Raw genomic sequence first — 13,727 nt, forward strand, 5'->3', positions numbered from 1 at the left:
AAGGCCAGGAGAGAGAGGGGGGGGGGGAGAAGGATGGCAGCATGCTCGCCGGAGCAAAGACAGATGTGGCGTGGAAGAGAAAGCCAGAGATGCGAAATAAAAAAGAAAAGGGGGAAAATATGTGACGCTGACAGGTGGGTCCCCCATCCACGTCAGATTTTTTGTCCACATAGGCATGCCAACTCAGCCTGACAGGTGGGCCCAACCTATCAGTTTTGCTGTTTTCTCGAGGAAATCAAACAATCAGTACTCTCCGTTACAGATTAGGCACAATTGCAGTGGTTTTTTGTGACTTGGCTCAAATCTAGTACTGACCTGTTACCCTAGCCCGAAGTGTGGTGGTTTTGGGTAAATAACTCGCGGATTCGCATGGGCGGGGGTTCCCCCTCCCCTTCGTATACGAGGCGTTCTAGGTGGTGCTTCGTCTGATCCAGTCGGTGCCGGAGGTGGAGCTGCTGGCGACAAGGGAACGAAGATGGATGGAGAGGGCGTAGAGGATCAACAACGATTCCTTCTCTTGGTTGGAATGCGAGAGGGAATGCAGGGAAGAGAAGGCGGTAGCAGAGGCGGAATCATATCCGATACTCAGATCCAGAAGAGAGAGGTATGTTCAAACTTGCCGGATCCAGGCAGATCGAGAGATGAAGAATTTTGCGAGAAGGATTCATTGCGAGGGCACCCCGGAGGAGAGAGTGCAGATGCCGCCCTTCCAATTCTCGCCGCCGGTGGACTTCATTCATTGGGCGAGGGGAGAGGGGAGATCAAGCGATCCGAGGAGGAAAGAGATGTGGATTTGTCTCGTGGGACTACGCTCAGCAAGCGTTCCATCGCTGCCGGAACCAGTGGATCCTCTGCCGTACTTGTCGCCAACAATTTGAATTCCTCTGTAGTTTCACAGTCTGTGACAGAAGAGAGGAGGACGAGCTTGATGAACAGACGGTTCAAATTTGACCCCGGTGGATGTAGGCAAAAGGATGAAGCTGGATATGCTGATTGCTTAATTGGATCTCGACCTGGAGGCAGATTCTGGGCGTTGGAGCAAATTGAAGAAGATGATGAAAAATGTTCAGAGGAGAGTGAAGCTGGACAGAGTCCATATATAACGACTTTAGCTGATGCTTTTGCTTGTGCTAAGAGGGAATCAAAGGCAAGTAGAAAGGGGACAGATTATGCAAATTGGGTGCCGTTGACCGCATTTCAGAGAAGATTGTGGCTCCTGTATTTAGTTATGTAAGTGTTCCTCCTTGTCATAAATCCAGTCATGTGTTTCTTGTTGAGTGTGATTCAGTTAGTAAGGATTGTTGGTACCAAATTATTGGTGGTAAGCCAGTTGATGTGAGTGTGGGTTCTAAGCCGAATTGTCTGTAGATGGGACATGGCGGGAGAGGTCGTTATCTACCAGCATGCATCTTAATTGATGCGCCGCTCTCCACACGATTGCCAGCATGCCAGGAGGATGAATCTAGAGATGATTTAGAGTTCAGGGAGGATTTTTTTGTTTCGATTCGAACTATGGATCGGAATGGGCCGGTTGGTGGTGGGCTGGGCCAGAAATATGGGTGCATATTGGATCCCAAAAAGGGGAGTGGGGTGGGGTGCTACAACCTGGTCAGAGACAGGTCGTTAACCCTAATCACTTTTTGCACTCTAGGATTTCCCATTTGTGGTGTCCGCCCTCAGCCGCCGCCGCTCGTGATAGCCAAATCATGGGAGGAAAGATGGGTGAGCGTTTTGGTTCTGGACGTGGAAATGGAGGGAGGGATGGTGGAGGTGGTGGAAACTGGAGACCAAATCAAGGTTATGGGAGAGAATTCCAATTCGACAAATACGATCAAGGTCCCCAGGTCTGACCCCGACCGCCATTTCAAAATTTCCAAGGTAACCAGCACCAGAACTTCCCGTGTAGAGAGCCAGGATATGGGGATTGGGGACAAGATGGTGGCAATCGAGGTATATATCAATACCCTCACTGGCCACCGCTGCAAAACACTAATCCGCCCCTGCTACTGGCAAATATCAACAGAAGACGTGTACAACCACTATCAATGGTGGAGGAGGGGGTAGCGAAGTTTAGACTTCCAAGCCTAATTCCTCTGGGGCAGTGGTGGCATGGAATCAAAGCTCGGGGGTGATTTCTGATAGCAAAATTTCTTCTGTGGACAAGGCTATCTGTCATAAGTGTGGTGAGAAAGGTCATAACTCTAAAGGATGTGAGGCAAAAGTAAAGTGTGTGCTCTGTACTAAGGGTTCTCATGTACCTGAATTATGTGCTTGGCTTCATCAGAAAAAACCTGTGGCTACTCTGGTTGGTTTTGGTGGGGAGGGGCTTGGATTGTTTGTGGCAGAGCATGCAAAGGAGATTTCCAGTGCTAGTAAAAATGAAGTTGTGGCTTTGGTGAGACTGAGGGAGGGATGTGATTTAGAAGTGGATGCTGACATGTTAATCAAAAGCTTGGCCAAAACTTACCCATGAAGGTGGGACTGGAAAGCTAGAAAGGTTTCTGAAGGAGTTCTTTTTGTCAATTTTCCATCAGCTGCTAGAATTAATGAAGGGAGGAAATATCATGGTGAATGTGAAAATCTGGAATGATGATGCAAATGGCTGTGGTTTGGGTCAAATTCCGCTGGAGCAAAAGCATGGTTTTAAATAGCCCGCTATAGCTCCGCTATAGCATGCTATATCGTTTAGAAGAGGTCCTGCGCTAAGGATCTTTTGTCCAAACACATGAGTAAACATTTTAAATAGCTCGCTATAGCACCGCTATAGCACGCTATAGCATTTAGAAAAGGTCCGCCGCTAAGAGGCTTAGCGCGCTATTTAAAACTTTGAGCAAAAGGGGTACCAAAGACTATGAAGAATTTCCATGGGCTATGTGTGAAATTGGCTTAATGATTGGTTACACTCAGGCTGTAGATATGGAGTTAGTAAGTAAAACAGGCTTGGTTATAGTATTGAAAGTTGTTGTGGTGGATTACAGAAAAATTCCTAGATGGACCAAGTTAACAACTCCCAATCTCATGGTTTACAGAATCTTCTTTGAAATGGAAGAAGTAGTAGATGAAGGATGGGCTAAGGAAGATGATGGATTATCTCAAGGCTATGAAGAGTGGATGGACTTTCAGCAAGAGGAGGAGGATAGCAGAGATCCCAAAAAAGCAAAATACAATGAAGATGAGGCAGACAATGGACCATAGATTTTCAGCAAGATGCTCGGTTTCAGCACAGGAGATGAGTTGTTTGATTTGATTGATAAGTATCATGTGGATCAACCATATATCTTCATGCTGAAACAGTTTGTGAAGAATAGATATCATTACCCCGCAAAAAAAAAAAGAATAGATATCATCCACAATTACTTACTGGTGCTATAAATAGTGTATACCTGCCGTTCTTGTATACAGGCCATCAGTGAAGAATTAGGATGTATAAGAAGGTAGTCACGCAAGGGATAATATTTTGAGCGTAAAGCCTACAGAATTTTCCCGGGCAGCATCAGATACTAATCACATGCGCATTATAGCCCTTTTTGTCTTTCATGAAATGCGCACTTTTAAAAGGGGGCGAAATTAATCATTAAGAAAAAGCAGAAACAACGAAAGCATCATTTAGTTTTACAGCTAAAAAGATTTGTTCTGTGCATGGAGATGGAGTGATGGCATACAAATGAACGTATAAGGGCCAGTTCTTTTGCTAGCTTTTTTGGGCTTCCAGAATAAGCTGTCCCCTACCCAGCTTATTCTAGAAGCCCAACTAAAATTTTCTTTTTAAAAGCCTACTAGTCAAGTCTTAACTACTAGGCTTCTAAAAAAATAAGTTTGGTTGAGCTTCTAGAATAAGCTAGGTAGGGGGTAGCTTATTGCGGCTTATTCTGGAAGCCACCAAAAGAACTGGCCCTAATGTAAGCTTACATGTGAATTCTCTTCAATGTGGGTATATGCAATCAGCACAAAATCCTCACTTCACCTTTGTAATCTTGCTCACTAAATTACAGGTGCTTGATTAGTCTTAATCATGGCTCCGTGTTGAGCTCGTGACACGCATTTGATTGATTTTTTTTGCGTTTGATTGATTTCAGTTTCTAATGCCAGCTGATCTGACAAGCCGAGTTTAACTTGGATCATTTGACAGTTATTTTGTTTGCCTGCGGGCATGCTAATCTGCATCTCACCCTGCATAAAGATCATTGGAATCGGATCTAATACCTTTCTTTGGTCAGTCACGCACTCTAGCTAGGGTTCTTCGACGCAGGTTGCATGCATAGTTTTTCCTCTCTTTTTTTCTTTTCTGAGAAAATAACATTGACGTATGCGTACACGCACACGCACACAGTCACCCCACCATACACACACACTCAAACAAATGCGTACTGAAGGCACGATCGAAGTTGAGGATTTCAAAATTGATGCAATCGCCACATGTGCCTTGCTATTTGATATTTATTTATGAGTTGTGACTAAATCATATGAAAAACAAATCTTAAGGTTTTTCAAACCACACTTAACAGGAGATGCTCCATTCGGTTCAAACATTTTAAAATATCAATTTGTTTTGTTTATCTTTGTGGTGCAATTGACTTGTGTCAACTTAATTATATTAAATGATGTACTACGCCCTGGTTTATTAGTCCCCTTTGTAGTTGGTGTCAAATTTTCACCTTAAATTTAACTAACAAAATGTTAATACATGTCATAGAAAATAATACTATAATTGAAAATTATGTTCAAATACGAATCCATCAATATAATTTTGTGACATGCATTAGTACTTTATTAGTTAAATTTTTAGTCAAAATTTGGCACAAAATGAGACTTATAAACCAGGAGTGAGGTATATTCCGGTGAACCCGCGTGTCATCACCACCGAGTCCGCTCTCCCTTTCTCCCCAGTCCACCTCCGCTATAAATACCACTCACTTAAAATAAAATAATGAGCTCGACCGACGGCAGCAGCAGCTCGCGTTCTGCTCTCAGTCTAATCCTCGTCGTCGTCGAGCGGCGCCGCGGCAGCAGCAGCAGCCAGCGTCCGAGTGGAGGCCGACATTTCCTCTTGGCGGGGCCCGAATCCAATCCGTAAGTCGAAATCTCTCTCTGTACATGCTCTCGGATCCCCACACATCTTCTAGTACAGTCCTACAGTAGAATCCCCACCCCACCCATCTCCTACAGTCCTACAGTACTTCCCTGCTGCGGTGCTGCCAGTGGCATTCAGGCCGCCATTCCCGCCGTTTCTTGGGGTCTCACTAAGGAATCCGAGGGCACTGGTTGTGTATTGATCCTCCCCGGCAAGTAATGGCGGCTCCGGTTGCTGTTGCCGCTGGGTGTGGGTCTACTCTTTGCATGCATTGCCCGTCCACAAGGTGTTCGATGGATTGTGCAGGGTGTACGTCTGTCCGGGGTCTCGTTCCAGTCCTTCAGGTTCCGGTCCGTTTACAGTCAGTTGCTGAAAATGTGCACGGAACGCATGAAAATGCAGGGATTTGTGCTCAGGTTCTGCTCGGTTGCTTGGCATTCCAGGCATTGGTTCCTCTTTGCAGGAAGCATCCCATCATAAGCATATACTAGTACTATATATATAGTTATATGTTCCCACTTCAAAAGAAAAAGTTGTATGTTCTGTTTGTTTGCTTGCTGTCTGCTTCAATGTTTGTTCCATTTTAAGCATAGTTGTACAAGTATAGTTGTTTGTTTCGTGGGCATAATTCAAAGTTTGTCGGAAGCAGCTTTTGTTCTCTCTTGCATAGCAAAAGTGTGTGGAAACTGGAATCTGTTGAGAGTAGTATGGCCACGCCAAACGTTTTGGCTTTCACTTAAGGACCACACATTGCTTCTTGACTTTGTTGGATGCTTGTCGGCCCAGCCTTGGAACTGTACCTTCCTACTAATGGTATAGAATATGGTTAATATAAATGAGGCACAGACCAAACTTTTGTGTTGCTTACTAGAAATGAGTGTATTTCCTTAAAAAAAATGTCAAATCATCTGTCATTGTTCTCTCAAGTTACTTTCATTGCGATGTTCAATCCAGTTTTTATTACTGCAATTGCTTCATTCGAATTGAGGTTTCAGTCCGTTTACCGTCAGTTGCTGAAAATGTGCACGAAACGGATGAAAATGCCAGGACGTGCGCTCTTTGTTTACCGTTTACCGCCATTTGTTTGGTTGCAGGAAGCACCCGGTCTTAAGCATAGTATATATAAAGTTGTATGCTCTGTTTTGTTTGTCTGTTTGCTGTCTGATTGAGACAAGGGCATAATCCAAAGTTTGACACCTGCACTTGCACCTGCTCCTGCACATTTACGTGTTGGAAACTGGAATCTGTTGAGAGTAGTATGGCCACGCCAAATGTTTTGGCTTTAACTCAAGGACCACATTGCTTCTTGACTTTCTTGGATGCTTGTTGGCCCAACTTTGCAACTGTACCTTCCTAATAGTAGTATAAATCAGTCACATACAATTCTTTTTGTGTTGCTTGAGATTTGGTGTATTTACTTAATGTGTTTAGTCGAATCATCTGTCATTGTTCTCCCAAGTTGCTTTTCCTCGTGATATTCAATCCGTCGGGTTTTTAAATACTGTAACTTCTTCATTCAAATTGATATTTGCTTCCTTGTTGTTTTCCTTTCAACGTTTGGACTGAGGCTTCAAATAATGGTGCTTTTTAACATGGGCTTTGTTACTTTAGAGAATACAAGAATTATGCATTGGTATCATGATAACATCTGCTCTATGTTTTTTCTACAGGGGGTTTCCAACACATAAGTAGTTTACTAACATGAAGACAAGCATCCAGTAGACTTTGCACCATTTGAGGCACAATGGAGATATCTTTTCTCATGTTGTTGGTTCTCTCTCTGCTTCTGTTTCCTAATGGCATCTGCAAGAGTTTAGCTGCGAGGCCTCCTGTTGTGAATATTGGGTCTATTCTTCAATTTAACTCCACCACTGGAGGTGTTGCCGCGGTTGCCATCCATGCAGCCTTGGAAGATATCAACTCTGATCCAACAATTCTAAATGGAACTACACTAAAGGTTCAAATCAAGGATACAAATTGCTTTGATGGTTTCCTTGGCATGGTTCAAGGTACGCTAGCTTTAATGTCACGCATTCATTTGGCATTGTTGAAATAGTTTTTGCTTCTCTTGTGGAATTGTGACAATGATACCGTATTCCTTGTATCAGCTTTGCAGTTCATGGAGACTGATGTTATTGCACTCATTGGCCCTCAGTGCTCTACAATTTCTCACATCATTTCATATGTAGCAAATGAGCTTCGAGTCCCTTTGATGTCCTTTGCTTCTGATGCAACTCTTTCATCCATACAGTTCCCGTTCTTTGTCAGGACTGGTCCCAATGACCTCTATCAAATGGCGGCTGTGGCAGAAGTTGTTGACTACAACCACTGGAAGATAGTGACTGCCATTTACATTGACAATGTTTATGGTCGAAATGGCATTGCTGCTTTGGATGATGCACTCGCTTTAAAGCGCTGCAAAATCTCCTACAAGGTTGGGTTTCCTTCCAATGCTAAAAGAAGTGAGCTCATAAGTTTGTTGGTTAGTGTCAGTTATATGGAGTCTCGTGTTATCATTCTCCATACTGGAGCTGAACCTGGACTCAAGCTTTTCTCTATGGCAAAACAACTGAACATGATGGGCAACGGCTATGTGTGGATTGCAACTGACTGGCTGTCTGCATATCTTGATGCTAATTCATCAGTTCCTGCTGAGACTATATCTGGCCTGCAAGGTGTTCTTACTTTACGGCCACATATCCCCAACTCAAAGATGAAGAGTAATTTGGTCTCCAAATGGAGCAGGCAAAGTAAAAAGTACAACTATAGTGATCTTCGTGTAAATACTTACGGTTTTTATGTTTATGATAGTGTCTGGGTAGTAGCTCGGGCTCTGGATGCCTTCTTTGATGATGGTGGTAGGATTTCCTTTTCAAATGACTCGATGTTACATGATGAAACTGGAGGAACACTTCACCTTGAAGCAATGAGCATTTCTGACATGGGAAATAAATTATTGGAGAAGATTAGAAAGGTAAACTTCACTGGGGTGTCTGGGCAGGTGCAATTCGATGCTGGAGGCAACCTAATTCATCCTGCATATGACATCATAAACATCATCGGAAGTGGCATGCGGACCATTGGTTTTTGGTCAAATTATTCTGGCTTGTTGTCGACTGTCTCTCCAGAGGCTCTATATTCAAAGCCTCCTAATATTTCTCTCGCTGATCAGCATCTCTATGATGTTATTTGGCCTGGGGAGACTGCACAGAGGCCTCGAGGATGGGTTTTTCCTTCTAATGCCAAGCAGTTGAAAATTGGTGTTCCCAACAGATTTAGTTTCAAAGAGTTTGTCACGAAAGACAATTCTACTGGGTCAATGAAGGGTTATTGCATCGATGTCTTTACTCAGGCATTGGCTTTGCTTCCTTATCCTGTTAGTTACAAGTTTGTACCTTTTGGGAATGGTACTGACAATCCTAATTATGACAAACTCGTACAGATGATTGAATCAAATGTAAGTATGGAATGCCTTTTTTCTTCCTCTAACCATTTCATCATCTTTATCAAAAAAACCATTTCATCATACCATGCTGACCAGGGGGGGTCTTATCCTGCAGGAATTCGATGCAGCTATAGGGGATATCGCAATTACAATGAGGCGAACAGTAACTTTTGATTTCACCCAGCCATTCATTGAAACAGGCTTGGTTATCTTGGCTCCGGTTAAACAGCATATAACATCGTCCTGGGCATTCTTGCAGCCATTTACTTTGGAGATGTGGTGTGTTACAGGGTTGTACTTCCTTATTGTGGGTGTGGTTGTTTGGGTTCTTGAACATCGGATCAATGATGATTTCCGTGGTTCAGTACGTCAACAAATAATAACTATTTTCTGGTAAGGAGCTGACTTGCACCTATTGTATCGTCTTTTTGTAGTATATCATTCCTTTTTTCTTAGAAATGTTGATGTTTCAACAAGTCTTGTGCAATATGTTTGCATACAGCAAGCACCTCAGAACAGTTGCCAGTTAACATACCCAAATGAAGCATCTACTGATTACCAAGGAACTATTATCTTAATGATCTTGTGAAACGTATATATGCACAGTATATATATTCGCTTAATGATATTTATGATGCATTGCTCTTTTTTTTTTCTGTTTTCACATACTTCTCCACATGTATTACAAATGTTCTTATCATGGCGTGATTCCTTGCTCTCAGATGTGATTATAATTTCTATTTTGATTGCCTGCAGGTTCAGCTTTTCGACGTTGTTCTTCTCACACAGTGAGTAAACCAACCTTCTCTATTATGTGTTTTTTTTGGCCATAGGTAACATTTTGTTCTGAGGCATGGCTCGTGATTTCATCTGTATCTGCCCGCAGGAGAAAATACTATGAGCACCTCAGGGCGTGGTGTCCTGATCATATGGCTATTCGTTGTTTTGATAATTGTATCCAGCTACACCGCGAGTCTTACTTCCATCCTGACCGTGCAACAACTTGATACTTCTATAAAAGGAATCGATGACCTGAAAAATAGTAATGATCCTATTGGTTTCCAAGTTGGTTCTTTTGCACAAGACTACATGGTCAAGGAGCTCAACATCTCACGTTCAAGGCTAAGAGCTCTCGGTTCACCACAAGAATATGCTGAAGCCCTCAAGCTAGGCCCTAAGGAAGGAGGTGTTATGGCCATTGTTGACGAGCGACCCTATGTTGAACTGTTTTTGTCAACCTACTGCAAGATTGCGGTAGCTGGTACAGATTTCACCAGCAGAGGATGGGGCTTTGTAAGTACATTTGAACCATATTCTTTAATGTAGATTAGAATATAAGAACAAAATATTTTGAAGTTAATATCCTGGAATAGCAGTTTTAACTTTGAACAAGTTGTGTCAACTATCTAGTTTATTATGCAACTTTATTTGCACTTTTCTGCGGCTGCAAGTCTAAAATCTACACCTACTTTGTCTCACAAATCAAAATGTAGCACCTTACAAGTTCATTCTACCAGGCATTTCCAAGGGACTCCCCTTTGCAAGTAGACCTCTCCACCGCAATCCTGTCATTGTCAGAGAATGGGGAGCTGCAGCGGATCCATGACAAGTGGCTCAAGACAGGGGAGTGCGCAACTGACAACAGCGAGTTTGTTGACTCGGACCAGCTCCGCCTTGAGAGCTTCCTTGGTCTGTTCCTAATCTGTGGCGTGGCATGCGTCCTCGCATTGCTAATCTACTTTGGTATCATGCTACGCAAATACCTGAGGCATGAACAGAGGAAGAGCCTGAGAAGATTCTTCTCATTCGTCCATGGCAAGGATCCACCAAAGAACAACGAGAGGCGGTCCATGAGCCTGCTTGGAAGCTCGACGCCGGCAACGCCAATGAGCAGCCTTTCTACCCTTGAGATAGAAAGGCCGTCTAGGGAAGTCAGAAACGACAGCGTTATTGAAATGGAAAGCTAGTTCATGTGTACAAAGCTAGTTCGTGCTTTATCTCTCAAGGCAGCTGGGCAACTGTTTTATGTGAAGCAACAATGCGGCCGACTAACCTTGGTCCCGGTAACCTAGGTTGTAAAGCCAAACACCAGGGATGTATAGAGGGGGTTCAAATACTTCTTAAAGGAAGGATTGATAATAAAAATTAAAATATCGAAATGCTCCTCTCTCCCACGTAGATCACTTTATTCTTTGCATGACTATATTTTTTGGGGATATCTTGCCACTACAGAATTGGCGTTTGGCGGTGTGATCTGTTCATGTGTTCAATTGCGCGTAGTGTGGTTATTCCAAGTCAGTAGGATTGTGTCACTTCAGTTTGATAGTATGCGGCGGACTGAACCTGCCGGCTGCAGCTAGTACCGTTTGATGTGTGACGATGCCTGTAGATTCTAGTACTAAACTTTGATGCTTGTTCATAAACTAGTTTAGATGGAGCCACCCAAAAGATATGATAGTTTTTCTTTTTTTTGGCTTATATACTCTGTTTTGTCTGAGTTTTGTTCCGGGCAACTTTGAAGCTTATGTTAGGGTGGTCGGTAGAAAAATGTGTAGCACCTTCCACAACTCATAAAGAAGATAATTAAAAAGAGCATAGGAAGAAATAGTTATGATCTTATTAGGATAGTTAAGAAGAAATCCAACACTAGGTTTTCGTTTTTCTAACTCTATGGCTACACTGTAAAATATTTATGGATTAGCTCCAATTGATGCAAATCTTTTTGGTGGTTCTGGGATGCGACTGAGTCAGATTAATCCCAAGTTACTCCCTCCATCCCATAATATAAGGTGTTATTACATCTAATATGCTCACATATTAGATGTAATAACGCCTTATATTATGGGATGGAGGGGGTAGCTACTTGTCTCTCTCAAATCTTACTGGAACACCGAGCCACTGGTCTGAAAAGTGGAAATTCCTGCAGGTTTGTAATGCATCTGTTTTGGTTCTTGCGTGCATCACAAGTGTTGTTAGTAGTGGAGTGGTAGGCAGATGCAAAACCAAGCCATCATTTTCCTTCTAAATACACTTGTAAAAGAATCATGAGTGTCTATTCTAATGGAGTGGTATACAGACATATAATTGTTGCAGGGATGCTGCAACTTCCTGGAGCAAGGCCTTAGTGGTACTAGGTTTGTCTATTCTAGTGATACTGGGTTTTCTTTTCTGATTTCTTCTAATTTAATAGTTAAGCCAGGCTACATTATGACTGCCAGCTCTGCTGTAACTTTTCTTGCGAGGCATAACAATTGGATTATTGTTGATGCAGCGAAAACAGAAACGAGTATCAGTGCCTTTTTATTTAATTTAGTCATAATAGTTGACTTAACATATCATATATTAAATGTGGGTAGGAGATTCCTGTATTTTTCTTGAATACAGAAGAGCAACAATAGGAAGAGTTCTTTTACACGATGGAGCAATTATTTTCCTATGAAGAATGTATAATGTATATATATTTCTCATTCTGTTCAATACCTGGTTTAGGAAGAGCTCTTTTTCCTATGCAAAATGTATAACATGTATGTTTATAATTTTGATTGCAGGCATATTCGTCGCGCTCGCCCTGCGTTTTGGCGTTCCGCGAGGGACCAAGTGGGATACGCCACGGGTTCCGACAGTAAAGATAACAATGATAAACTGGTTTCAAGCCACTCAGGGCAGTTTTGCTGTTACTAAGATACCGCGGCATCTTGTCTCTCTCGGTCGATGTCCTGTCATCTCTGAAAATATCAGTGGCACCTGTTCTGTTTACCTGTCTTTTGTGTTGTGACGCACAGCCTGCTCTGCTATACATCGTTCCTGGCATGACTGGTTTCATCGCCGTTCGCTCTGTGTGGAATGGAGAAGTAGAGCTGATAAGTAAGCCTGCTTACCTAGTCCCTTTTGTTTAGTCCTGGGATGAGAGAAAATAACTGACAATCTGGACGAGCCTGCCTTTGAAGTGCGAAACTTGTTTGTCACTGACAGTTTTCGCGATTGGCAGTTGCTGGAGTTCTCTGAGTCGATAGTCGGAGAGGACACAGAACATGAAGGTCCCAACCATGAGAGCAAAATGGTGGACTAGGGCTTTCCCTAAGGTGTGCTTTCAGGTATTTTCAGTTTTCTTGTTAAGGAATCAAGGTAGGATTTTGTCTGCCAAGACCCTATATTCATGGAGTGAGACGTTGTTCTGAATTCCGAGGCACTCAGAAAGTTTCGTCGTGGAATTTCTTCTGGAAAACATGTGTATGTATTCCAGTTGTATCATTAGTAACCCAAGGCCATATAGCACAAAGAATGTTTGCTTGATTCGTTCTGCCTGACAAGACATAAACTCCCATTTCTATATTGCTGCCAAACACGCTGTAAAATGAAGTCATTTCTATAACAGAGCAGGCTGCGCATCAAAACGCAAAAATTCGGAAACAGAACAGGTGCTGCTGATATTTTTTCTGAATTTTTGCGTTTTGATGCGCAGCCTGCTCTGTTGTAGTAAATCATTCCTGGTGTGTGGCTGGTTCGTCGCCGTTCAACCGACTGAGCAGTCAGTTTGGTGCGTTCTCGGGGGGCAAGAAGAACATAGCACACGCATCCAAACATACGAAGAGCTGAGTAGTCAGGAGAGCGACCAGTAAGACACTCCATAGAAATACCACCCTGCAGAGCAGTCGATGGCTGAATGTTGATGAGATAGGTGGATGCGGAAACAGCCTCAGCCCAAACATGGGGTGAAAGGGAAGCAGCAATCATTAGCGCACGAGCCGTCTCAAGCAAATGACGATGCTTTCGTTCGGCAACGCCATTCTGAGCATGAGCACCAGGACATGAGAACTGGGCAAGAGTTCCCTGTTCCGCGAGAAAACCACGCAACAGCTGAGAGATATACTCTCCAGCGGAGTCAACACGAAAAGTACGAATGGGCGTGGCAAACTGGGTGTGAACCGTGGCAGCAAAACGTTTGTATATAGGGAGATCCTCGCTATGAGATTTCATGAAGTAGAGCCACGTGTAGCGAGAGAAATCATCAATAAACAAAACATAGTAGCGATGACCACCTTTCGAATCAAAGGGAGCAAGACCCCAGACATCAGAATGAACTAAGTCAAAAGGATGCTGAGATATAGACTCACTAGTAGGATAAGGTAACTGAGTCTGTAACCATTAATGTAAGGAGACATCTCTAGATACAGACCCTAAGAGGCCCTGACGAACTAAAGAAGACAAGCG

General features: G+C 43.0%; 1 protein-coding gene across 1 annotated transcript in view; it reads left to right on the forward strand.

Annotated features, from left to right (window-relative positions):
- The window catches only part of LOC119319660 (glutamate receptor 3.1-like), a 20,943-nt gene extending 10,155 nt beyond the window's left edge, over positions 1 to 10,788 (forward strand). The window contains exons 2-7 of the mRNA XM_037594104.1: positions 6,742 to 7,080; positions 7,180 to 8,528; positions 8,632 to 8,909; positions 9,273 to 9,304; positions 9,403 to 9,809; positions 10,034 to 10,788. Of these exons, the coding sequence (XP_037450001.1) occupies positions 6,816 to 7,080; positions 7,180 to 8,528; positions 8,632 to 8,909; positions 9,273 to 9,304; positions 9,403 to 9,809; positions 10,034 to 10,483 (2,781 nt within the window). The 5' untranslated portion in view covers positions 6,742 to 6,815 and the 3' untranslated portion in view covers positions 10,484 to 10,788. The remainder of the gene's footprint in view (positions 1 to 6,741; positions 7,081 to 7,179; positions 8,529 to 8,631; positions 8,910 to 9,272; positions 9,305 to 9,402; positions 9,810 to 10,033) is intronic.
- Positions 10,789 to 13,727: the final 2,939 nt, after the last annotated feature.

This window comes from Triticum dicoccoides, chromosome 6A (genome assembly GCF_002162155.2).
Source record: "Triticum dicoccoides isolate Atlit2015 ecotype Zavitan chromosome 6A, WEW_v2.0, whole genome shotgun sequence".
NCBI classification, from domain to species: Eukaryota; Viridiplantae; Streptophyta; class Magnoliopsida; order Poales; family Poaceae; genus Triticum; species Triticum dicoccoides.